Source organism: Alnus glutinosa, chromosome 1, assembly GCF_958979055.1.
Source record: "Alnus glutinosa chromosome 1, dhAlnGlut1.1, whole genome shotgun sequence".
NCBI classification, from domain to species: domain Eukaryota; kingdom Viridiplantae; phylum Streptophyta; class Magnoliopsida; order Fagales; family Betulaceae; genus Alnus; species Alnus glutinosa.
In genome coordinates, this window is record NC_084886.1 from 10,021,852 (window position 1) to 10,045,401 (window position 23,550).

The 23,550-nt window shown below is 35.4% G+C and overlaps 2 protein-coding genes and 1 long non-coding RNA gene across 3 annotated transcripts; 2 read left to right on the top strand and 1 right to left on the bottom strand.

Moving 5' to 3' along the window:
- Positions 1-3,078: 3,078 nt before the first annotated feature.
- LOC133871641 (pentatricopeptide repeat-containing protein At4g14050, mitochondrial-like) lies at positions 3,079-5,362 on the top strand. Its single transcript, XM_062309072.1, has one exon. It carries the CDS (start codon positions 3,229-3,231, stop codon positions 5,059-5,061), a length of 1,833 nt encoding a protein of 610 aa, XP_062165056.1. The 5' UTR covers positions 3,079-3,228; the 3' UTR covers positions 5,062-5,362.
- Positions 5,363-13,601: 8,239 nt separating this feature from the next.
- Positions 13,602-14,893, bottom strand: LOC133858926 (uncharacterized). The gene is made up of 2 exons (XR_009898627.1): positions 14,544-14,893; positions 13,602-13,974 (listed from the first exon to the last, which is right to left on the bottom strand). It is a non-coding gene; the product is annotated as an uncharacterized LOC133858926 (long non-coding RNA).
- A 6,893-nt stretch (positions 14,894-21,786) lies between these two features.
- LOC133867380 (uncharacterized) lies at positions 21,787-23,061 on the top strand. The gene has a single exon (XM_062304159.1). It carries the CDS (start codon positions 21,787-21,789, stop codon positions 23,059-23,061), a length of 1,275 nt encoding a protein of 424 aa, XP_062160143.1.
- Positions 23,062-23,550: the final 489 nt, after the last annotated feature.

The following is a 23,550-nucleotide window of genomic DNA, read 5'->3' on the forward strand; positions in this document are numbered from 1 at the left end:
AATAACCACAACGCCAGCCAACAACAATAAAAGCGTGCCTGTCTCCTCATTTCACTCTCGGGAGCTGTGACCAGCATCAAGTGGGCTTTTGATTGAGATGCAACCCATGCAGTCCACGTGGAACGCGTGGTAACAGACCTAGAGCGTACGGACGTAGTCGCCATCCATTCTTGTTGAACTCGGTGTGAACGATCATGATGCAGAATCCCTAGGAGTGAAGAATGGTGCCCATTCTTGTTCATAACTAAGTTTTGGTGGTTCCATGGCTTTTAAATCAAAAGACATATAGTCGAGCAGTTTAGGGAGAGGGAGAGGGAGAGGGAGAGAGAGAAAGGGTGAGGGAGAAATTTGTTTGGAAGAGAGAGTTAGCTCTAGGAAGAAGACGAACGGATTAGTTGTAGAGATGAAGAAGATAAACGAAAGAGGAAAAGAGAGAGTTGAAGAGATGAGGGAAAAATAAGGAGAAAAAAATAATAAAAACACATGTGATGCGCACGTGACTCGTTGACCGTTTGAGTTAACTGGTCCAACTGACGGAAGGGGAGAAAATGTACAAAATTGATAGTTAAATGCTTTCTTATTGTCGATGTGGCAGTTCGTGAGGGCATGTTGACGAAGGGTGGTAGTTCATTGGGGCAAAATGTAATTTTCCCAATTTTTTACATTAGGCCTCAAAATTCATTGAGCTAACCCCGGATACCAATAGTACTTCTACTCCAACAAGTTTGTTACTAGTAATTTATTCTCCAAAGAGACGATGACATTGCACAGAGTGTCGAGAGGGAGATTACCTCAAATTTATAACAACCCCTTGTAGTTAGGGTGTATAAGCGAGACGGTTATTAACCAGAAATAACTACTAACCGGGGCAACCGAAAACCGAAAATAACCGCAACTAAATAACCGGGTACCCGGTTGTGGACACCAGTTATAGCATTTTAAAATACCAGTTAATAACCGGGTAACCGGTTTGTTTATATATATATATATATATATATATATATATATATATATACAAATGTTGTATATCTACAATTAAACCAAAGAGAACAACTTTGTATTTAGCTCAAAAAAGTGTTTTGTATATCTTTCATGTGCGTACCATTGATTTTTGAAAAACAAAGACTCCTAATTAATGTGAGTGTGTGATCAATTGTGCAACAAATTATTAAATGCGGACTTTAAAAGAGACAAATATTTTGTTGACGAAGTGGAGACTCTTTTCAAGAGAAAAACCATTTCGGGACAACCAAACCCAGAAAATCCACTATTCAGAAGACACAAAGCTAGTTACAAAACAATAATACTCACATAACCCGATGCAGTAGTCGTACCTCTAACTCTGACACGTACCTATACGTGAACGCTTCCCAACCAGACCTCATGTCTGAAGGGGTGTTCAATTGACTACTTTAGCTTAAGGCTCCTCTCTAAACTAGACTTCAATTGATTAAATCACACAACACAAAAACTCTAAAAGAGCTAGCAAATCTAACAATCTCTGCCTAAACACCATCTCTTAGCACACTGGATTTCAATACCGAATTCCTTGAAAAATACATGCCTAGAGACCTCTATATATAGGCTTTAAAAAACCTAATACAACTCTGATTCGGAGTTCTGTGGGCAGCGTCCGGATCAAGATGGTGGGTGTCCAGACGGCAAGCAGCAATCGACTTATTTTCATGCGGTCTCACATGTTTCTTCATTAATCTTCAGTCTCTGTGTCTAGACAGTGTTGCCCTAACATTCGGACGGTTGCATGTTGTCTTCACTGTGGTTGGTGTCTGCTGAGTTGTTCGGATACTTCTTGAACACTGATGAGCGTCCAAACACTTCCTCTGGGCCGTCCGGACAGTAACTAGGGAACTGACTTTGCTGAGTTGTAAACTGCGCAGAATCTTCCTGGACCCCGGAAATTGCATTCTTGATGCTTGTGACACTGATATTGCCATAATAAGGCTCTTTCCAAGTTGAAGAATTAAACTTTGAAAATTATGGAAAACTCGGAATATTTACCGCGTCCCTGTTACGACAATACATTTACAAGATAGTAATTTTGTTAACAGAATACAACCAATAAATTAACAAACTTTTCATTTGGCCATTCTGTAACAAAATTTACTTAACCGGTTTAAAAGTACAAAATACCAGTCCAAAATAAAAATACTCTCCCATTTTGTCTCAAAAGGACAAAGGGTAAATAGAGTATTTACAAACCACAGAAATTACAGTACTAAAGTCCAAACAACAGGAAAGTAGTAAAATGTAAACAAAAAGCCCAGTTGATTTGGATGAAGAAACTTCTCTTTGACTATGGTTTCACTCAGGACACCATGGCCATCCACTGTGACAACACAAGTGCTATATATATTTTTCAAGAATCCTGTTCAGCATTCTCGTACCAAGCATATAGACATCAGACATCACTTCATCCGTGATCTTGTGGAATCTCAGGTAGTATCTCTATCTTTTGTGACCACCGACAACCAATTGGCTCTCTGTCTTTTGTGACCACTGACAACTAATTGACTGACATTCTTACCAAACCTCTTGATGAAAGTAGGTTTGAGTCTCTTAGAAAAGCCATTGGTGTTTGTGATATGTCATAGACAAGTCTTTTTTTATGCGGGGATTAGACCTTAGTGTAGTCTTTAGTCTTTTCCTCTGAGAGCATGATTTAATTTGTTTTAGCTTTGATTTTTTTTTTAAAAAAAAAAAGGTTAGATGCACGTTGTCTTTTATCAGTTTTTCAGCTATCATATGTATTTTGCCTGATATCTCAGTACATTGTGCATTGATTAAATATGCTTATATATGATTGAGAGTTTATGCCTAATATTTGCTAAGTTTCCTTGCTACATCTTAGTGCACATCCAAAGCTCCCTTAAGGTAAAATTTTTTATCTTTGGTTTTTAACACGAAAGATTTTAATAACTTTATTTAAAAAGAAAAGGAAAAAAAAAAAAAAAAAAAAAAAAAAAAAAAAAAAAAGTAATGCATGGGTTGGGGGGGGCTGCCAGTCTGCTTTTCTTTTTTTTTTTTTCTTTTTTTAATTTTTCAAAAGGAAGGGTATTAACGACGAGATACACGGTATGTCAAATCCACGGAAAGCGTAAGTTTCCTTTGTTGATGAGTTGCATATAAATAGAGACTCGTGCCAACTTCGCGAATTAAACATTGGCCTGAAAGACCAACCCCACGTATATTTCGCCCGAAAGGTGATGAATGCTTATCTCTCACTATCTCTACCAACTCCAACTTTGCGCCAGGCGCCAAATACCACTGACGGCCAAGAACCTCCATGCCCAAATCATCAAAACCGGCCTAGAACAATGTGGTCCTCTGCCCAACAGCCTCTTAGACGTGTATGGCAAATGTCGTCTCGTTCAGGACGCTCTTCACATGTTCGACGAGATGCCCCACAGAGATCTTGTCTCATGGGCCTCAATCCTCACTGCTCTCAACCAGGCCAACCTTCCTCACCTAAGTCTCTCCATGCTCCCTACCATGCTTAAGCAAGATGGTTTAGAACCTGACCATTTTGTGCTGGCTACCCTTGTTAAGGCATGTGCTAGATTGGAAGCTATTAAGCAAGGCAAGCAGGTGCATGCCCGCTTTCTGTTATCACCGTTTCGAGATGACGATGTAGTTAAGTCATCGTTGATTGACATGTATGTAAAATGTGGATTACCTGATAATGCACGTGCGGTTTTTGATTCAATTTCTTTGAAAAATTCAGTTTCTTGGACTGCCATGATTTCTGGGTATGCCCGAAGTGGGAGGAAATTGGATGCGTTTGAGCTGTTCGAGAGGGTACCAGTTAGGACTCTGTTTTCTTGGACCGCTTTGATTTCCGGGTTGGTACAGAGTGGGAGTGGAGTTGATGCATTTCATTTATTTATTGAAATGCGAAGAGAAGGGGTTGATATAGTAGACCCATTAGTTCTTTCAAGCACCATTGGTGCTAGCGCTAATCTAGCTGTGCTGGAGCTTGGGAAGCAGATTCATGGCCTAGTTATTTCTCTTGGTTATGAGTCTTGCATATTTATAAGTAATGCACTTGTAGATATGTATGCCAAATGTAGTGATATTCTGGCTGCAAACGAAATTTTTGGTAGTATGCATCGAAGGGATGTAGTTTCTTGGACTTCAATAATCTTTGGGGTGGCTCAGCATGGGCAAGCAGAGGAGGCATTGGCTTTATATGATGAGATGATTTCAGCTGGAGTAAAGCCAAATGAAGTGACCTTTGTTGGATTGATTTATGCTTGTAGTCATGTTGGATTAGTTAGTAAAGGTCGTCAACTATTCAAATCCATGATTGAGGATTATGGAATTAGTCCTTCCCTGCAGCACTACACATGCTTCTTGGATCTTCTTAGTCGGTCCGGGCATCTTGATGAGGCTGAGAATCTCATCAATGCAATGCCATTTAAGCCTGATGAACCCACTTGGGCGGCTTTACTTAGTGCCTGCACGCACCATAATAATATTGAAATGGGAATCAGAGTTGCTGACCATCTGTTGAGTTTAGAACCAGAAGATCCATCAACCTATATACTGTTGTCTAATATTTATGCTGGAGCTGCATTGTGGGACAAGGTGTCAAAGGTGAGAAAGTTGATGGGAGTCATGGAAGTTAAAAAGCAACCGGGTTATAGTTGCATTGGATTTGGAAAGGAAAGCCAAGTGTTTTATGCTGGGGAGACCACTCATCCTATGAAGGATGATATTTTTGGTTTTCTTAAGGAATTGGATACAGAGATGAGGAGAAGAGGTTATGTTCCTGATACAAGTTCTGTTTTACATGACATGGATCAGCAAGAAAAGGAAAGACAACTATTTTGGCATAGTGAGAGATTAGCTGTGGCTTACGGGTTGCTTAGGGCTGTTCCTGGGACAGTTATTCGTGTAGTAAAAAATCTTCGCGTTTGTAGAGATTGTCACACCGTTTTGAAATTCATAAGCACCATCATGAAGAGGGAAATTGTTGTCCGAGATGCCAATAGACATCACCATTTTAAGGGCGGGAAGTGTTCGTGCAACGATTTTTGGTGATGTTGTGGCTCTGGGGTGGGATCTTCCCATGCTTTATCATGTCTCCACCTTCAACTGAAGATAGATTCAATGTCTGACTCTGGGGAATGCTTTAATCCCTCAAACAGGTTCTTATTCAAATGTCTTGTCGTTAGCTTTTACCTTCATTTTTATTTTTTGACTTCGTAGGTTTAATAATTTTGTTGGAGCACAATTTGCGCAACATGTGTTCTCAAGCACCATTAGCCTTGTGTTTCAGTCTTTTCAATGACATTGATTTCATACTTTCTTGAATTACAAGGTCTTCTACTCCAATACAAGGAAAACATGTTTTTCTGTGCAAAATGGTTGTTCGTTTGCCTATAATTGAAAGTGAATCACGTGGCACCTAAATTTTATGGCAAACGATTTTGGTTTTCTTTTACATTTATCTTCTCTTATGAGTCCTAACATTATTTTTGTGCGATGCACAGATTGTGATTAATTATTAGAATGAATCTAAAATTAAAAAGTAAAAAGACCATATATAATGATATATTGTAAACTAAATTTTTCTTAATATAATGTTGTAAATTGCTTTTAGTAGCAATTTTCATAGGAAGAAAAGATAAATATTGATTTATATTAACTATAAGTTTTAGTAAGGGAGCTTTTCAAATTTTTTAGAACTCTTGGTAATGTAATTTTAGCTACACAAAATTTTCATTCATTCAAAAAAAAAAAAAAACATTTTAAAAAGTTGAAAAAAAGTCATAATGATTAACGAGTTAAGTGGTGAAAGTAACATATAATGTCAACATTTATTAAATTACCAGTTGTCCAAAAATATTAAGGAGATAAGAAATGATAAATTTAATCATTTAATTAATACTTTGACACTCTCCCTCACGTGTGCACTCAAACTCCTCCTAAGAGGATTCATAATGAACTCTTCATAATTTTTCTAAATTTAACTCTAAAAATCTACTTTAGTTGATTTAGCTAGCAACTTTTCAAAACCACTAAACATCAAACTCTCTAACTATTTTTCTACCTTAACTAAATATTTTATTTTATTGATAAAGCCAACTTTTAGACTCTTTCCATTAAAAACCTACATTAGTTTAAAGGAAAGAAGAAAAAGTATGAAAGAAAAAGAATATTAAAAAGTCTTTAACTTTCACTTTTGGACTCTTTACATTTAAAGAGCATCACTTACCAAAGTTAAATTTAACACTGAGTAGAGCGTTTGTTAAATGGTTTGTCTTGTGAGTTTTGTTAAATTTTTAGAGAAATGTTAGAAGTAGAGAGTTCATTGTGAATGATCAAAACCCTAAACCGAACCACCCACAAGGGTGATTGAACGGTGGTTTCTAAACCCTAAATTGTTAAAGTAATAATTAAATAATTAAAATTTTCATTTCCTATAAGTTTAAGCTTTTGCAATAACTGATGATTTAACATAGTATTAGAGTAGAAATCCTGAGTTTAAACCATGAATTCATAGTTTATCCCCATTTTCAGTTAAATATTTCTATAAATTAAGTTATTAAATTTATCATTTCCTATTAACTTAAGCTTTTTGAGAATTTAATCCTCAATTTCAAAATGAGATGGATAGTATCCACACATGGATCGGAATACCTTACAATTTCAAAGAAATTGTAAAATCTCAAATTATGGAATTTAGTCTACTTTTTTTAAAAAATAAAAAATAAAAAAAAATAAAATTGAAACGCTTGAAAAATGTTACATATTAAAAATATGGCATGTTACAGTTGAGAATTTAGTAAAATTTTATCAGGTTTTTGTTCTTTATGTTGTAAAAAAGCTTTGAACAAAAAATTGTCTTTTAGTTTTTTGAACAAGAAGCGTCTTAGCAAAAGTGAAGAATAAGTTTTTTTTCGAAGGAAAATGCGTTCTGACTGCCTCAATAACATGCCAGAATTTTAATAGGTCACAATTTTCAAGCGTTTCGATGTAAAGAAACGGCCTAAATTCGATTTAAAGTTAGTACATCTAACTGTGTATATGTAATTTATGTTGTCACATCTTTTAAAAAAAATTAAATAATGTAAAATTATGTAGAGAAAAAAAAAATTGTTAAATTAATCACAAAGAATTGTCATGAATTATCAAAACTATCATGATTCAGTAATATGGATATTGGGTGTCTAAATTTAATACAAATAAGGATTGATATATATATAATTTTATGGTTGATTGGAAATGGGTATATGCATATTGTTTACATATCTACAATGAAACCAGCGTATTATATTGTATAATATTCTTAATTAGCCATAGAAATAGACACAATATTAATTAGTTCATATTCTAATAATGAGTCTTCAAGTAGGTGGCGTGCAACCACAATTGAAGAGGCAATAACAAAGATTAAAGTAGTTTACATTATTTGTATGCTAATCATCACTACTTTTAATTAAAAAAAAAAAAAAAAAAAAAAAAAAAAACTAATTGATCACCCATGGATTTTTATTATTTTTTTGTAGTAACCCATGGAATATTGTGATAAGAGACTTAAGACAACATTTTTTTTTTTTTTTATTAAAAAAAAATTGTTGTTCCAATATATATGGTTCAAGTTTAGTTGTGAAGTACTTTTGAGAGAAGGTAGAGGGGACTATTAATTATATTTATGCTCCGTTAGTGTATTACATTTTTGTTCCTCTAACTAGTATTATATTTGTAGTCCCCAATTCCCCCTCTCCCTTTTCAATATACTATTGAGGTTGCAATGTCTCTTTTCGCACCCAAAATGATAAAAATTGAGTACGAAAAATGTACCTTAAACATTCAATACTCAGTTCGACTCGACTCGAATACAATCCTATTTGCATCTATAGTGTACCTTTCAGCTAATTATGCTAATGATTATGAACAAGTCCTTAATCAGAAGATTTGGAATTGAACTAGATGAGATGGCTAAAATGGATTTACAACAAAGTATAAACTACTTACCAGCATTGATATCAGCATCCACAAGGGATATGGTGACAAAGAGCAGGGCAAAGAAAACAAATGCTTTGGCCATTCTCTCTCTCTCTCTCTCTCTCTCTCTCTCTCTCTCTCTCTCTTAATGCATATGCTTACTACTATAATTAAGTTGCCTTTTTCTTTTCTTTTTATATGCATGATTTGAGTACTTGTGCTAATTAATTAAGAACGTGATCAAAGATAAAATTACACCAAGATATGAACGACTACTCTTCAACCATTGCATATTCATATTATACTCTTGATTGGAGGAGCCTTGAGAGCGATGAACACAAAACAGCTTTAATTAGCCACTTGAATTAAAGCGGTTAGAAGTTGAATTCTCTCCACAATTCCATTTATATTCTTAGATCCTGTTTGGAATTGTGTTGGAAAATAGAGTTTTTGCCAATAAAAAAGCCTAAAAGAGAGTTTAGAAAAAAGCTAATTTTTAAGCTTCGCCCAAAACGCGGTTTTTCAAAAAGTTTTTTCTTTTTTTACCGAACGGATCTATTTTTATTTGACACAACTTTTTATGTACTGAATGCATTTTTAAAGTTCTTTAATGCAATCTCAAACAGACTTTTAGAATTTGACTTTTCTCATTTCCTTTTAGGGATGATTAACTATAAACAAAATTACTTATATACCATTAAGCTTAAAATTAAATAACTTGGTTAAAAGTAAACTAAATTAGACTTGAAAGGTTACAAATGTTTTGAGTTCATTTTTAAACGTCTACCCTTCAGGATTTCGAACAGAGGCAAGAAGCTACAATGAATGAAGTCAAAAGTCATCACTATGATTGGTGAGCGTTCTTCACATTGGTAGATTCATTCGACCCCTTGAATGACTTTTTTTAGCATAACTAAAAGATTAATCAGAATGGAAGGTGACTCTCTTTTGGTTGTCATGGCTCTGCCTCCTCGACATCTTACAATTGTGCAAAATTTGACCATGGGGTTGGAAGAATCCCAATGGAAATGTTTTCACTTTAATCAGTAGAGATGGTTTATTTGATTAGATTGTCCACATTCAATTAGCCCAAAATCACTAACATCATATACACATTAAATGCAATAAAGTAAAATTTTGAACTGATTCGTATAATAATTATTAATGCAAAAGATAAGTTGAGCAATTAAGAACCATTGGTTGGATCTTCTAATTCACTTGAACTGGAGAGAAACCTGCTAATTGAATTAAGATAGTATAATTGTTCAAAAAAATATGAAAAAATAATTTTGTCCTCTCAATTCAACTAACTGACTCCTCTCCAGTTCACTTGAACCGGAGAGGATCCTATTCCATGGCAGGAGGCACATTTGTTTGAACACAATAATTGCTCGGGTTCATAACTATCTCTCGTATAGCTTTGAATTGTCAGTTGTCATAATAGATGTGTTTAGTAAAGATTGTTGAGTAATTTTTTTTTTTTTGAATAATTATAAAAAAATTATTGATATAATATAAAAAGTGAAAAAAGTTGGAATGTTTTAAAGTTGATTATTTTTTTTTTTATGAAAGTGAAAATAAAGGAGGAAAATGGGGTGTTGGTTTCCAAACACCCCCAACATTCATATCCTATATAGAACATGAGTTTCACAAGTTGGTTATATAAAGTAAATATCACAAATGTTATTTTTCCATAAATATATATTAACTATTATTAAGATTTTATCATGTAAGTTAATTAAATAAATTAACTTAAATTTTAAATAATTTAATTTCAAGTTTATATATATTATGGGCTTATATATACACAAATACACTTACGATTACATACAAACACATTTCTTTTCACAATAATAGTAATTCAAACTTTATATATTATATTTGAAGAAAATTGTGTGTACTGAATATGAGGATATATAAGATCACCGTGCATTTGTTCCGCCAAGCACATGATTAAAAGAAGATGAATGCTAGACATCAAGACACTTTTTTTAAAAAAAATTTGGTTTCAATTTGATGTGTCACAATTTCATGAAATTTATCATTTTTGAAAATGTGCCACAATCTCGTAAAATTATGATACATCTAGTTAAAATTAAATTTTTTTAAAAAAAATTAGAATGTCAAACATTTCTCTTAAAAAAAAGATGCTCCAACTAATTATTTATTAATGATGTCCAAGCCGAAGAGAAGAAAGAGTAACATGAACATGAAAATCTCAGAGACGTTGTGCGTGATGAATTAATGACTTACAAAGAGTCCCAAAAAACTAACAAACTATAAACTGTCAATCTGTTATGACTCATGCATATCGCTAAAAGCCTAAAAAGAAGCCAATCAAGCCTGATTTGTCTCTGTCTTTCTCTGCACAATTTTTACTACAAGTCTGATAGTGTTCTACCGCTGTTTTTTCTCGTCCACAAACATAATATTCTCAAGTATTGAGAAAAACATTATGGCTTTGGGACCACGTTTAGGAGTTAAAATGTTAAGACGAATGCAATTATAAATTATATTCGCATTTACGTAACGTAGTTATTGTTTTTAGGTATCTGCATTCGCGTCATGCAATTATTATCCATTCATGCACAGTTATTACAGTTGTTATATGTGATTAATATCCGCTATTCGTATATGAGGTAACGAGCGTTTTGGATTACTATCTAAATCTATAAAAAAAATAATTAAATAATACGGTTATTACTATATGTAAGTTTAAATAAATTAAGATTTCACTTGTTACATAATTCACGATTATCAACTATAAAATGGACATTAGCTCATAGAGTAATGGGCGGAGGATTTGGATTATCCAAAGAAAAGAAAAATAAATAAATGTAATGAGATATGGCTTTGGAATGATAGTGAAAAAAACATAACATAACATAAATGTCATATTCTTCCCAAATTCAAAACGACGTCATTTTAGTGAAAACGACGTCATTTTAGTGAATTTAATTTTATATATATATATATATATAAAGGGAATGTGGTTACTATTATTAACTGCATCCGTATACCTTAAAATCACTATCCATATTCACATATGAAGATAAGGATTTTTGCTGACCTAATCGGCATATACGGATAATGGTAATTAGGTGCGTGTAACAAGTGCGGGTAATTATTATTTGCTGCATTTTTATCCCTAGTGCCATGCCTCCCAAGCTACCTTGTAGATTGAACCTAACAAATTAAGCATGGGAAACCCCATCGTTGCCTTGTAGTGTATTTTGAAGCTAATTTTAACTCCAAAAGTAAGAAGTTGTTTGCTTTCACTTCATTTCTTGTGCAAAATATATATATATTTTTCAATTCGACAAGGTCAGGATGGTCTTTTCAGCATCTCGATCAGTTAGGTAAATTATTTGCTCAAGCATCTTTTTATTTTATTTTATTTTTATTTTATTTAAATTAAGCATCCCCTTTTAAGATAAAGGGAATTGACCCGCATGAGGCTGTTGTTTGAGCACGCAGCACGCAGCACGCAGCAAGCAAAAACAAGCATGCATGTCATGCATGTATGTGTATAAAAATCAGGCGACATGAGAAACAAAAAGTCGCACTAATTTACTACATTTTCTTTTATAGATAGATTAATTTACTAGATTTTCTTTTATGGATAGATCAATTTACCAGATTTTCATTTAATTGTATTACATCTTCAGGCCAAGAAATTGGAGTACTGTCGTGTAATAATTGGCTGCCCAACCTATATACACACTCAAAAAAGACTTGAGATTCCTTTTAGATTATTTGCTTGAATTTGAGATAATTAGAGTACGTGATTGTGAGAGACCACATATAAGACCTATTTGACATGATAAATGGTAGGACAATCCAATTTTTATTTGGTCAGATAAATTTCATAAAGAATCTCTCATAATCATCTGTTCGAATTGTATCAAATTCAAACATAATTTGAGAGAATATTACCCTTGAACAGTCAAAGAACACTAACATTTGTGGAAGGAAGGGCATCATTCATTTATATTAACTATAAGTTTTAGTAAGGGAGCTTTTCAAATTTTTTAGAACTCTTGTTAATATAATTTTAGCTACACAAAATTTTCATTCATTCAAAAAAAAACAAACGTTTTAAAAAGTTGAAAAAAAGTCGTAATGATTAACGAGTTAAGCGGTGAAAGTAACATATAATGTCAACATTTATTAAATCACCAGTTGTCCAAAAATGTTAAGGAGATAAGAAATGATAAATTTAATCATTTAATTAATACTTTGACACTCTCCCTCACGTGTACACTCAAACTCCCTCTAAGAGGATTCATAATGAACTATTCATAATTTTTCTAAATTTAACTCTAAAAATCTACTTTAGTTGATTTAGCTAGCAACTTTTCAAAACCACTAAACATCACACTCTCTAAATATTTTATTTTATTGATAAAACCAACTTTTAGACTCTTTACATTAAAAACCTACATTAGTTTAAAGGAAAGAAGAAAAAGTATGAAAGAAAAAGAATATTAAGAAGTCTTTAACTTTCACTTTTGGACTCTTTACATTTAAAGAGCATTACTTACCAAAGTTAAATTTAACATTGAGTAGAGCGTTTGTTAAATGGTTTATCTTGTGAGTTTTGTTAAATTTTTAGAGAAATGTTTGAAGTAGAGAGTTCATTGTGAATGATCAAAACCCTAAACCGAACCACCCATAAGGGTGACCGAACGGTGGTTTCTAAACCCTAAATTGTTAAAGTAATAATTAAATAATTAAAATTTTCATTTCCTATAAGTTTAAGATTTTGCAATAACTAGTGATTTAACATGGTATTAGAGTAGAAATCCTGAGTTCAAACCATGAATTCATAGTTTATTCCCATTTTCAATTAAATATCTCTATAAATTAAGTTATTAAATTTATCATTTCCTATTAGCTTAAGTTTTTTGAGAATTTAATCCTCAATTTCAAAATGAGATGGAGAGTATCCACATCATGGATCGCAATACCTTACAATTTCAAAGAAATTGTAAAATCTCAAATTATGGAATTTAGGCTACTTTTTTTAAAAAAATAAAATAAAAAAAAATAAATTGAAACGCTTGAAAAATGTTACATATTAAAAATATGGCATGGTACAGTTGAGAATTTAGTAAAATTTTATCAGGTTTTTGTTCTTTATGTTGTAAAAAAGCTTTGAACAAAAAATTGTCTTTTGGTTTTTTGAACAAGAAGCGTCTCTGCAAAAGTGAAGAATAAGTTTTTTCGAAGGAAAATGCGTTCTGACTGCCTCAATAACATGCCAGAATTTTAATAGGTCACAATTTTCAAGCGTTTCGATGTAAAGAAACGGCCTAAATTCGATTTAAAGTTAGTACATCTAACGATGTATATGTAATTTATGTTGTCACGTCTTTTAAAAAAAATTAAATTATGTAAAATTATGTATAGAGAAAAAAAATTGTTAAATTAATCACAAAGAATTGTCATGAATTATCAAAACTATCATGATTCAGTAATATGGATATTGGGTGTCTAAATTTAATACAAATAAGGATTGATATATAATTTTATGGTTGATTGGAAATGGGTATATGTATATATTGTTTACATATCTACAATGAAACCAGCGTATTACATTGTATAATATTCTTAATTAGCCATAGAAATAGACACAATATTAATTAGTTCATATTCTAATAATGAGTCTTCAAGTAGGTGGCGTGCAACCACAATTGAAGAGGCAATAACAAAGATTAAAGTAGTTTACATTATTTGTATGCTAATCATCACTACTTTTAATTAGAAAAAAAGAAAAAGAAAAAAGAAATGACTACTTTTCAAAAATACGTGGCGTTTAGCCACACCTGACGAGGCAATAACATGTACCCCTTTTTGAAAATATTCCACTGCGCTTACATTTTCCCGCTAACGCCTGTGGCTCCTCTTTATTCTCCATGCATTTCCTTAGACAATCTGCTGAGTCGGAGCATCTTTGAGGCTTACATTCCAACAGACGCCAACAGAAACGCACGGTGGCATCTATCATATATATATATATATATATATATACAAAGCCATTAAAAGACCAATCTAAATATTCAAATATGCCAAAAAAAAAAAATTACACAAACTAATTGATCACCCATGGATTTTTATTATTTTTTTGTAGTAACCCATGGAATTTTTTTTTTTTATTAAAAAAAAATTGTTGTTCCAATATATATGGTTCAAGTTTAGTTGTGAAGTACTTTTAAGAGAAGGTAAATGGGACTGTTAATTATATTTATGCTCCGTTAGTGTATTACATTTTTCTTCCTCTAACTAATATTATATTTGTAGTCCCCAATTCCCCCTCTCCCTTTTCAATATACTATTGAGGTTGTAATGTCTCTTTTCGCACTCAAAATGATAAAAATTGAGTACGAAAAATGTACCTTAAACATTTAATACTCAGTTCGACTCGACTCGAATACAATCCTATTTGCATCTATAGTGTACCTTTCAGCTAATTATGCTAATGATTATGAACAAGTCCTTAATCAGAAGATTTGGAATTGAACTAGATGAGATGGCTAAATGGATTTACAACAAAAGTATAAACTACTTACCAGCATTGATATCAGCATCCACAAGGGATATGGTGACAAAGAGCAGGGAAAAGAAAACAAATGCTTTGGCCATTCTCTCTCTCTCTCTCTCTTTCTCTCTTAATGCATACGCTTACTACTATAATTAAGTTGCCTTTTTCTTTTCTTTTTATATGCATGAGTTGAGTACTTGTGCTAATTAATTAAGAACATGATCAAATTACACTAAGATATGAACGACTACTCTTCAACCATTGCATATTCATATTATACTCTTGATTGGAGGAGCCTTGAGAGCGATGAACACAAAACAGCTTTAATTAGCCACTTGAATTAAAGCGGTTAGAAGTTGAATTCTCTCAACCATTCCATTTATATTCTTAGATCTTGTTTGGAATTGTGTTGAAAAATAGAGTTTTTTTGCTAATAAAAAAGCCTGAAAGAGAGCTTAGAAAAAAGCTAATTTTTAAGCTTCGCCCAAAACTTGATTTTTCAAAAAGTTTTTTCTTTTTTCTTTTTTTACCAAACGGACCTATTTTTATTTGACACAATTTTTTATGTACTGAATGCATTTTTAAAGTTCTTTAACGCAATCTCAAACAGACTCTTAGAATTTAACTTTTCTCATTTCCTTTTAGGGATGATTAACTATAAAAAAATCACTTATATACCATTAAGCTTAAAATTAAATAACTTGGTTAAAAAAATGATAAAATTGAAGTAAACTAAATTAGACTTGAAAGGTTACAAATGTTTTGAGTTCATTTTTAAATGTCTACCCTTCAGGATTTCGAACAGAGGCAAGAAGCTACAATGAATGAAGTCAAAAGTCATCACTATGATTGGTTAGCGTTCTTCACATTGGTAGATTCATTCGACCCCTTGAATGACTTTTTTTAGCATAACTAAAAGATTAATCAGAATGGAAGGTGACTCTCTTTTGGTTGTCATGGCTCCGCCTCCTCGACATCCTACAATTGTGCAAAATTGGAAAATTGCGGACTAGATCAATTACTCAATTTCCATTATTCCAGTCTCCTCATTTTGGGAGGCTCGAAAGATTAACAGAAGTGTTAACTCTTGCGCCCGTCATGTGACTTATTGGGCCGCAGCTAAAGTTTAATCTGACTGTACTCCCACTTATTTTCCATGCCTCCATTCTTTTCCTATTTGTATTGGTTAAGATCAACCCTAGCTAGCTTATTTTAATTTGATGTTTGTTCTGTTGCTCCTTTGGTTGAAGTTTATTTAAAAAAAAAAAAAAAAAAAAAAAAAAAAAAAAAAAAAGAGATTAACCAGAAAGGTTGTTTTTGTTAAAAGACTAGTTGGCCACGTGTTAGTGAATGGCTCTTATTTTTATCTCTTTTACGTTGTTATTTAGGTAGAATTAGATTTATCTCTTTTAGAGTCTTGTTGACAACATATTAAGTTGTTGAGTTGTGACTTGTGAGTCATATGGAAGTCCTATTTCATGTGAGACTTTTATTCCATTCTTTTAAATACTGATTTGTTATTTAATAAAAGTAATCAATTAAGAAAATTATTAAACCTTGTATTTATGAGTTGTGAGCACCTCTAATTGTTTATAGGATGCCTAAGATTCATCGAAAATCTTACAAATTTATCTTTCTTATTAGTTTCTCATCCCAGGTTACGTGTGTACGTAACATGTGTTGTGACAAAACCTAATATTCTAGGATTACCAAAGAAGCAGAAAAATAACAAAATAGAAAATAACCACAATACAATCACACAAGGGACACTAATATTTAAGGGGTTCGGCCTAACAAGCCTACATCCACTGGCGGAGACGATCCAGGAAAAATTCACTAACAAAAAGGATGGAGTACAAAGAATTGTACAAACAAAACCACTCAAACCCAAAAGCTCTAATACACCCGAATCTCACAAACACACAAAATTAAATTGAATACAAAAGAGAAAAATAATCTCTTCATACTCTAAGCCTTTCGGCACTCCAAAACGTGAGATAGTAATTGCTGCCTCTCTCTACGCGAAGCTGGCTTCAGCTCTCCAGCTTGCCCAATAACTGAATGAAGCTTCCACGTACACATATAGACCAAGTGACAACAAAACTTCACCATGAAGAAAACTTGATCAGACGTGTACAAGGGGCAAGTCAAAGAGCAATGGATAAGAGGGGACCAAGTCATTAAGGCTCACCACAAACAGCAATGGGGATCCGACTTCTGCGCCGAATGCTCTGAGCCTTCAACAATTAATTGCTGCGTGTGAGACAAAATACAAAGAAAGGGTGCAATAATAAAACAAAATGATCAAAAACATGCTGGGCCCACAGATAAGACTTGTGAAATACAAGTCACTTTCCCAACAAAATAAAATAATCACAAGCTTCATGGGCATTATAATCAGAAGCTTATAAAATAACGAGAGATGGATGCCACTGTCGATGCGGCCAGCTGCCAGCCATCCCTAAAAAGAGAGTGGGTGGGTGGCAACCCAGGGCGGTTACGAGTGGGATGATAATATTTCAAGTGAGCTGTGAATTTGATACAAATTAAATATAAAATTATAGGGTTAAAGTTGAAGAGTCTGACCTATTTAATTAAATGAGTCCGAATATGATTCACCTATATAGTTTAATACACATGTTTCGATAGGACCAGAATCCGACACATGACATAATGACAGACAATTTTTGACATTAACCGCGAACCCGACACGAAAATAATACAAAACTAAAGGGTTATAGTTTATGGGTATTGGTTGGGTTAAAGTTGACCTATATAATCTTATACTTATACTTCAATACGACCTAAACTCGACACGCAAATACAAATTGCCACCCCAAATTATAAGCCACCGCTAGTTTTTAATTTTTTTTAACCGAAATGACACAATAATATGTTTCTATTGTTTTAGTTTTTTATTTGAGGCTAAATATGAGAAAAATGGTTAGAATGTAAACTCCTTAAATTTATTTATTTATTTTTTTTAAACGTAAGTATAACTTTTAAAAACCTACTTGCCGCAACTTTTTTTTTTTTTTTTTGATGTTCCCTAAACTAAGAAAAAGCGAGGGGAAGTTAAAGTCCTACCCAAGCTTTTTCTTTTTATTATTTTTTCTCTTTCCTCTTTTATTTTATTTTTGGGAAAAATACACATAACCCCTCAAACTACCATTCAATTGTCAATGTACCCCTAAACTACCAATTGTGTCAATGTCCCCCCTTAAATTATCAAAAAATGTCAATGTCCCCCCTAAGACCAACAAAAAGATAAAAATGACCCTAATTTTTTTTTGAATAAGACAAAAATGTCCTCATAAATTCAAAAAATTAAAATTAAAACTAAAACTAAAAAACTTAAAAAATAATAAAAAAGAAATAAAAAAAAATTAAATAAAAAAGAAATATTTTAAAAAAATTAAATAAAAAACGATTTTTTTTAAAAAAAAAAAAAAGAACAAATTTTTTATTTTTTTTTTTAAAAAAAGCAAACAAAAAATAACTGAAATTTTTTTTAATTTTTTTTAAAAAAAAACAAATGAAAAAAAAATAGAAAAAAGAAAAACCAGTTTTTATTAAATTAAAAAACAAAAAAGAAGAATTTTTTTTTAAAGAAAAAAAAAAAAAGAAAAAACAAAAAATAACTGAAATTTATTTATTTATTTTATTAAAAAAAGAAAAAGAAAAACCAGTTTTTATTAAATTAAAAAACGAATATTTTTTAAAGAAAAAAAAAACGAAAAAACAAAAAATAACTGAAATTTATTTATTTAAAAAAAAACAAATGAAAAAAAAACCTGTTTTTATTAAATTAAAAAAAAAAAAGAACAATTTTTTTTAAAAGAAAAAAAAAACGAAAAAAAAAGCTGAAAATTATTATTATTATTTTTGAAAAAAAAAACGTAAAAAACAGTTTTAAATTTTATATTTTTTTGGAATAAATTTTTGTTATTTTATAGGGGTAATTACCTTTTCCCCCCATGAACTACCGGCCAATGTCATTTTGCCCCCACGAACTACCACTTCGACCAAAAGAGAGCATCAAACTACCATTTTTATACACGTTGCCCCCTTCCGTCAGGAATTCCGTTAATTTTGGATGGAATATGCCATTTTTTACCGTTAATTTTGACTTAAAGACCAAAATACCCTCTACAGTAATTAATAAAAAATATTAAAATTAATATATTTTTTTTAAAAAAAAAAAAAAAAAAAAACCAAAAATCTGAAAGAAAAGGGGTGGCGGCAGCCACCCCTTTAGGTGGCCGGGTGGCCTGCGAGCCACCCCCAGAGGTGGCTCCGGCCACCTCTGGGTGGCTCGCGGCCCACCCCGGCCTAAGGGGTGGCCGCACGGCCTCCCCAGAACCTGGGGGGGCCGCGCGGCCACCCTAGGTCATTTCTAGGGTGGCCGCGCGGCCACCCAGCTTTCGGGGTGGGCCGCGAGCCACCCCAGAGGTGGCTCCGGCCACCTCTGGGGTGGCTCGCGGCCCACCCCGACCTAAGGGGTGGCCGCACGGCCTCCCCAGAACCTGGGGGGGCCGCGCGGCCACCCTAGGTCATTTCTAGGGTGGTCGCGCGGCCACCCAGCTTTCGGGGTGGGCCGCGAGCCACCCCAGAGGTGGCCGGAGCCACCTCTGGGGTGGCTCGCGGCCCACCCCGACCTAAGGGGTGGCCGCACGGCCACCCTAGGTCATTTCTAGGGTGGCCGCGCGGCCACCCAGCTTCCGGGGTGGCCGCAAGCCACCCCAGAGGTGGCCGGAGCCACCTCTGGGGGTGGCTCGCAGGCCACCCGGCCACCTCAGGGGTGGCGGCAGCCACCCCTTTCATTCAGTCTTTCTTTTTTTTCTTTTTTCTTTTTTAATGAGGGTATTTCAGTCATTTTCAAAATTGAGTTAGGGCATTTACGTCTTTGCATGAATTAGACTGACAGAAGGGGGCAAAGTGTGTAAAAATGGTAGTTTGATGCTCTCTTTTGGTCGAAGTGGTAGTTCGTGGGGGCAAAATGACATTGGCCGGTAGTTCATGGGGGGAAAAGGTAATTACCCCTATTTTATATGTTTTTAATAATTTTTTTTAGTTTTTATTTTATTTTAATAATTTTATGAAGGGCATTTTTGTCATTAGGGGGACATTGACATTTTCTGGTAGTTTAAGGGGGGAGATTGACACAATTGGTAGTTTGGGGGGGTACATTGACAATGATGTGGTAACTTGAGAGGGTTATGTGTATTTTTCCCTTTATTTTTTTTCCTATTATTGATATAAAAAATATTTAAAAATTAATGCTATACAAGTACACTCCCACTCTCTCACTTTTACTCATGCTCTTTAAGGTAACTTTTAAAATCACTATTGAATTTGAAATGAATTGTTATTAAATTTTCAAAAGCCTCGTCATAAAGTGTGAAAATAGAAATGTAAAAATGAGAAAATAGAAATGTAAAAACGAGAGGGTGTATTCATTACTTATATTTAAATTATATATAAAAATGATGAAAAAAAAATTGTTGTAGAATTTATTTAAATAAAAATAAAAGAATCATGTTACATATTATTCTTCGTTACATTTTATATCCATCTCTTTCACAAATTTGCTATACTCAAGTGAGTAAAAGATGGAATGAAGAATAATTTTAAAGAAAATTACAATTTACCCCCTTAAAAGTTTCACTCAAATTGCAATCTTGCCTTCAAAGTGAAAAAAAAATTTGCAATGCACCCCAACTAAGTTTCCTAATTTTGCCATGTAACCAATTATTCTGAAAATATCCCTTAAAAAATCATCTTTTTTTAAACAAAAAAATGACTAAAAAAAAGAAAAACATTTGGGGGGGCTCCATTTTTTTTAAAAAAAGAATATATAATTTTGATTTTTTTAGGAATATTTTTAGAAGAATTGGCTACATTATAAATTTTTAAAATTTGGTTAAGGTACGTTGCAAGTTATTTTACTTTGGAGGCAAGATTATTGTTAGGGAAATTTATAAAAAAGAAACTTTTGGTGACTCCGAACAAGCGCAGAGCCCAATGGCTATAACAGGGAGAGTCCGGAGAGGAAAGGAGGAGCAGTGAAACATTAAATGAAGGCTTTAATGGGGAAATCACTTCATAAAAAGCAGTGATCCAGCTGGTCAAAGACAACCGCCGCCATCCAGAAAAGCATGAACTGCAGCGTGAGATGATCATCTGAGACCGTCGAAGGGAATTAATGGGGAAAAGATGAGCATCTTAGAGTAATAAATAGCAGTACGAACTAAGAAGGAAAAAGGTATAAGAAGTAACAAACAGAAGAGAGAAAATGGAGAAAAAACACCCCCAGGTTCTCTGATCTAAAGATTTTCCATCCTCCATCTTTGAATCCATACTAATTTGACCGTCGGAGGGGGCTTGGCCGGAAACCCCGCCGGTCCTTCTATTTTGCAAGGCGTGGAGGAAATCGTTCCAAGGTTTTACGCTCTAATCAACTCGGAGTTTGGAGACCAGTCAGGAGCTAACACGTGTCACATTCGAAATTTGACATTAACACTTTGGCGCCGTCTGTGGGAACGACGTGGTCGCGTGTTCCCGCCAACACAAGCGTGTTTAGCACCTCCCATGGTGAGTACGCGGTTAACTCGAAGAAGTATGACTGAAGAGAATATGCGTGAAGAAGCAAAGACCTCACATGACCCCCAGGCAGAGATAGCCCGCCTGAATGAAAAGGTAGCACGACTCGAGAGGGAGTTGCAGGAACGAGACCGCACGGAACGGCAGGAAGCTTAAGAAGAAATGTCGCAGGGCGACCGGAAGAACCTTGAGCGTGATATCGGACATCCGGAAGGAGCAGTTGGGGATGAGAGTGAGGCCGATAGTGATGTTGAGCTTGCTAACCTTACGAAGAAGGGTGAAAAGGTGAAAAAGAAGTGGGTAGAGAAGTTGGCTAAATTAGAGCAGCAGTGTGATTATTTGATGGGTTCCGCTCAAACGGGAGTAAAGGGAAAAGCTTTGTTGACCGACAGTTTATTTTCTACCGCTGTGTCCCCTTTTACTGAACGTATCATGTCGTGCCAACTCCCAAGCAAGTTCAAAATGCCCGAAATACGGGATTGGGGGACCCCATCGAGCACTTGACGAGTTTCCGTGCGCATGTGGCGCTGCACGCTACGCCGGATGAGGTCGCATGTCGAGCTTTTCCCCTTACTTTGGCGGGGGGAGCCAGGGAATGGTTCAGGACCCTACCGCCCTGCTCGATCGCGAACTTCGAAAACCTTGCTAAAAAGTTCGCGTCCCGATTTATGGCTGGCATTGTCCGTAAGAAGCCTGCTCAACAGTTGATGACCATCAAGCAGGGCCCTCAGGAGTCATTAAGAAGTTATCTGCTCCGCTTCAATCAAGAGAGGTTGGCCGCCGAAAGCCAAAACGAGCAATTTATTCACTGTGCCATCTACCAAGGTATAAGGAAGGATGGCGCTCTTATGGCGGATTTGGCGAGGAAACCGGTTGCAAGATTGCAGGACTTTTATGATCGAGCGGAGGAATTCGTGAACCAGGAAGAAACCCTCCGGGCATTCCGAGAGACGGAGGAAGCCACGAAAGGTAGTTTCGGGGACAGAGGAAGATCGAAACAGGGAGTTGTTCCATCAAGGAAAGAGTTCACTCAGCGTAAGCCCGTCAAGAGGGTCGAAAATTACAGCTGGACGCCTGTTAATGCTCCAGCTAAAGAAATCCTCATGGAGATTAGAAAAGACCCGAATTACAAGGATCCGTCCCCGATAAAGGGCCGACCGCATCCGCGCAATCGCCACAAATATTGTCACTACCACGACTCTTTCGGCCACTGGACCAACACATGCATTGCCCTGAAAGAAATGATCGAGAAGTACATAGCTGATGGTAAATTGACACGTTTTTTGGGAAAACGTGAGGAGTTGACGGCGAGACTCCCGCCGGACAGACTAACCGGAGGTCAAAGTTCGAGTGGACGGGATACACATTCGGGGCGTCCCCCGTACCGCCACGAAAGGAGGCCGGCTCGACAACCTGACAGAGACTTCCAGGCGGAGAGGGCGCGTCAGCGAGAGCGGAGCAGAAGCCGCAGCCGGCAGGATGGGCCGGGTGATTTTCCAGAAATTCAAACTATAGCTAGAGGTTTCGGAGGAGGGGGCGAAACTTATTCGGCCCGAAAATCGTATGCCCGAGAGATGAGGGAGGTGTCCATCTATTCGGTCGCAAGACCGCTGAAAGCTGCCAAGCGCGAGAAGCTGACCATCGCTTTCTCGGACGAAGACTACAAAGGGGTTTATCTGCCCCATTTTGATGCCTTGGTGGTGACCATGGTGATAGCGAATCATAAGATACACCGGGTCTTGGTGGACAATGGCAGCTCCGCCGATATACTATACAAGTCAGCTTTTGATCTGATGAAGATTAGCAGGGATAAAGTTTCTGCCTTTCACTTCCCTTTGGTAGGATTTGCTGGGGAGCAGGTGATGCCCTTGGGATCGATTGAACTGCAAGTTACCGTTGGGAGCCCCCTACCCAGAAGACGATTCCAGTCAAGTTCCTTATAGTCGACCAACCATCGGCTTACAATGCAATCTTTGGGAGGACGGCGCAGGCCGAGCTGAAGGCGGTAACCTTGATACCTCATCTTTGCATGAAGTTCCCGATGGATGATGGAGTAGGTGTGGTCCGGGGAGAGCAGAAGGTAGCTCGCAAATGTTATAACATTTCCTTGGAAAACCCTTCCAGAGATACACGCCCCGATGCGGGGGCAGGCTCTTCGAACAAGTAGCAACTACAGATGAGGAGTCCGACCGGAGACTTAGAGGATGTAACGGTCGGACCCCAAAACCGGAAGCTTCGGATTGGGGCGCAGCTTCCTGAGGCAGAAAAGAAGAAGCTGGTGGAGTTTTTATGTGACCATGTTGATGTCTTCGCTTGGGAATATAATGAAATGCCGGGAATAGATCCCTCTGTCATCGAGCATCGATTAAACGTCAACCGGAATTGCAGACCAGTAAAGCAGCGGAGGAGAACTTTTGCACCTGAGCGCAACC

Excerpts from the sequence above, each read along its gene's own strand:
- LOC133871641 (XM_062309072.1), top strand. The coding sequence starts at position 3,229 with ATGCTTATCTCTCACTATCTCTACCAACTCCAACTTTGCGCCAGGCGC.
- LOC133867380 (XM_062304159.1), top strand. The coding sequence starts at position 21,787 with ATGGCTGGCATTGTCCGTAAGAAGCCTGCTCAACAGTTGATGACCATC.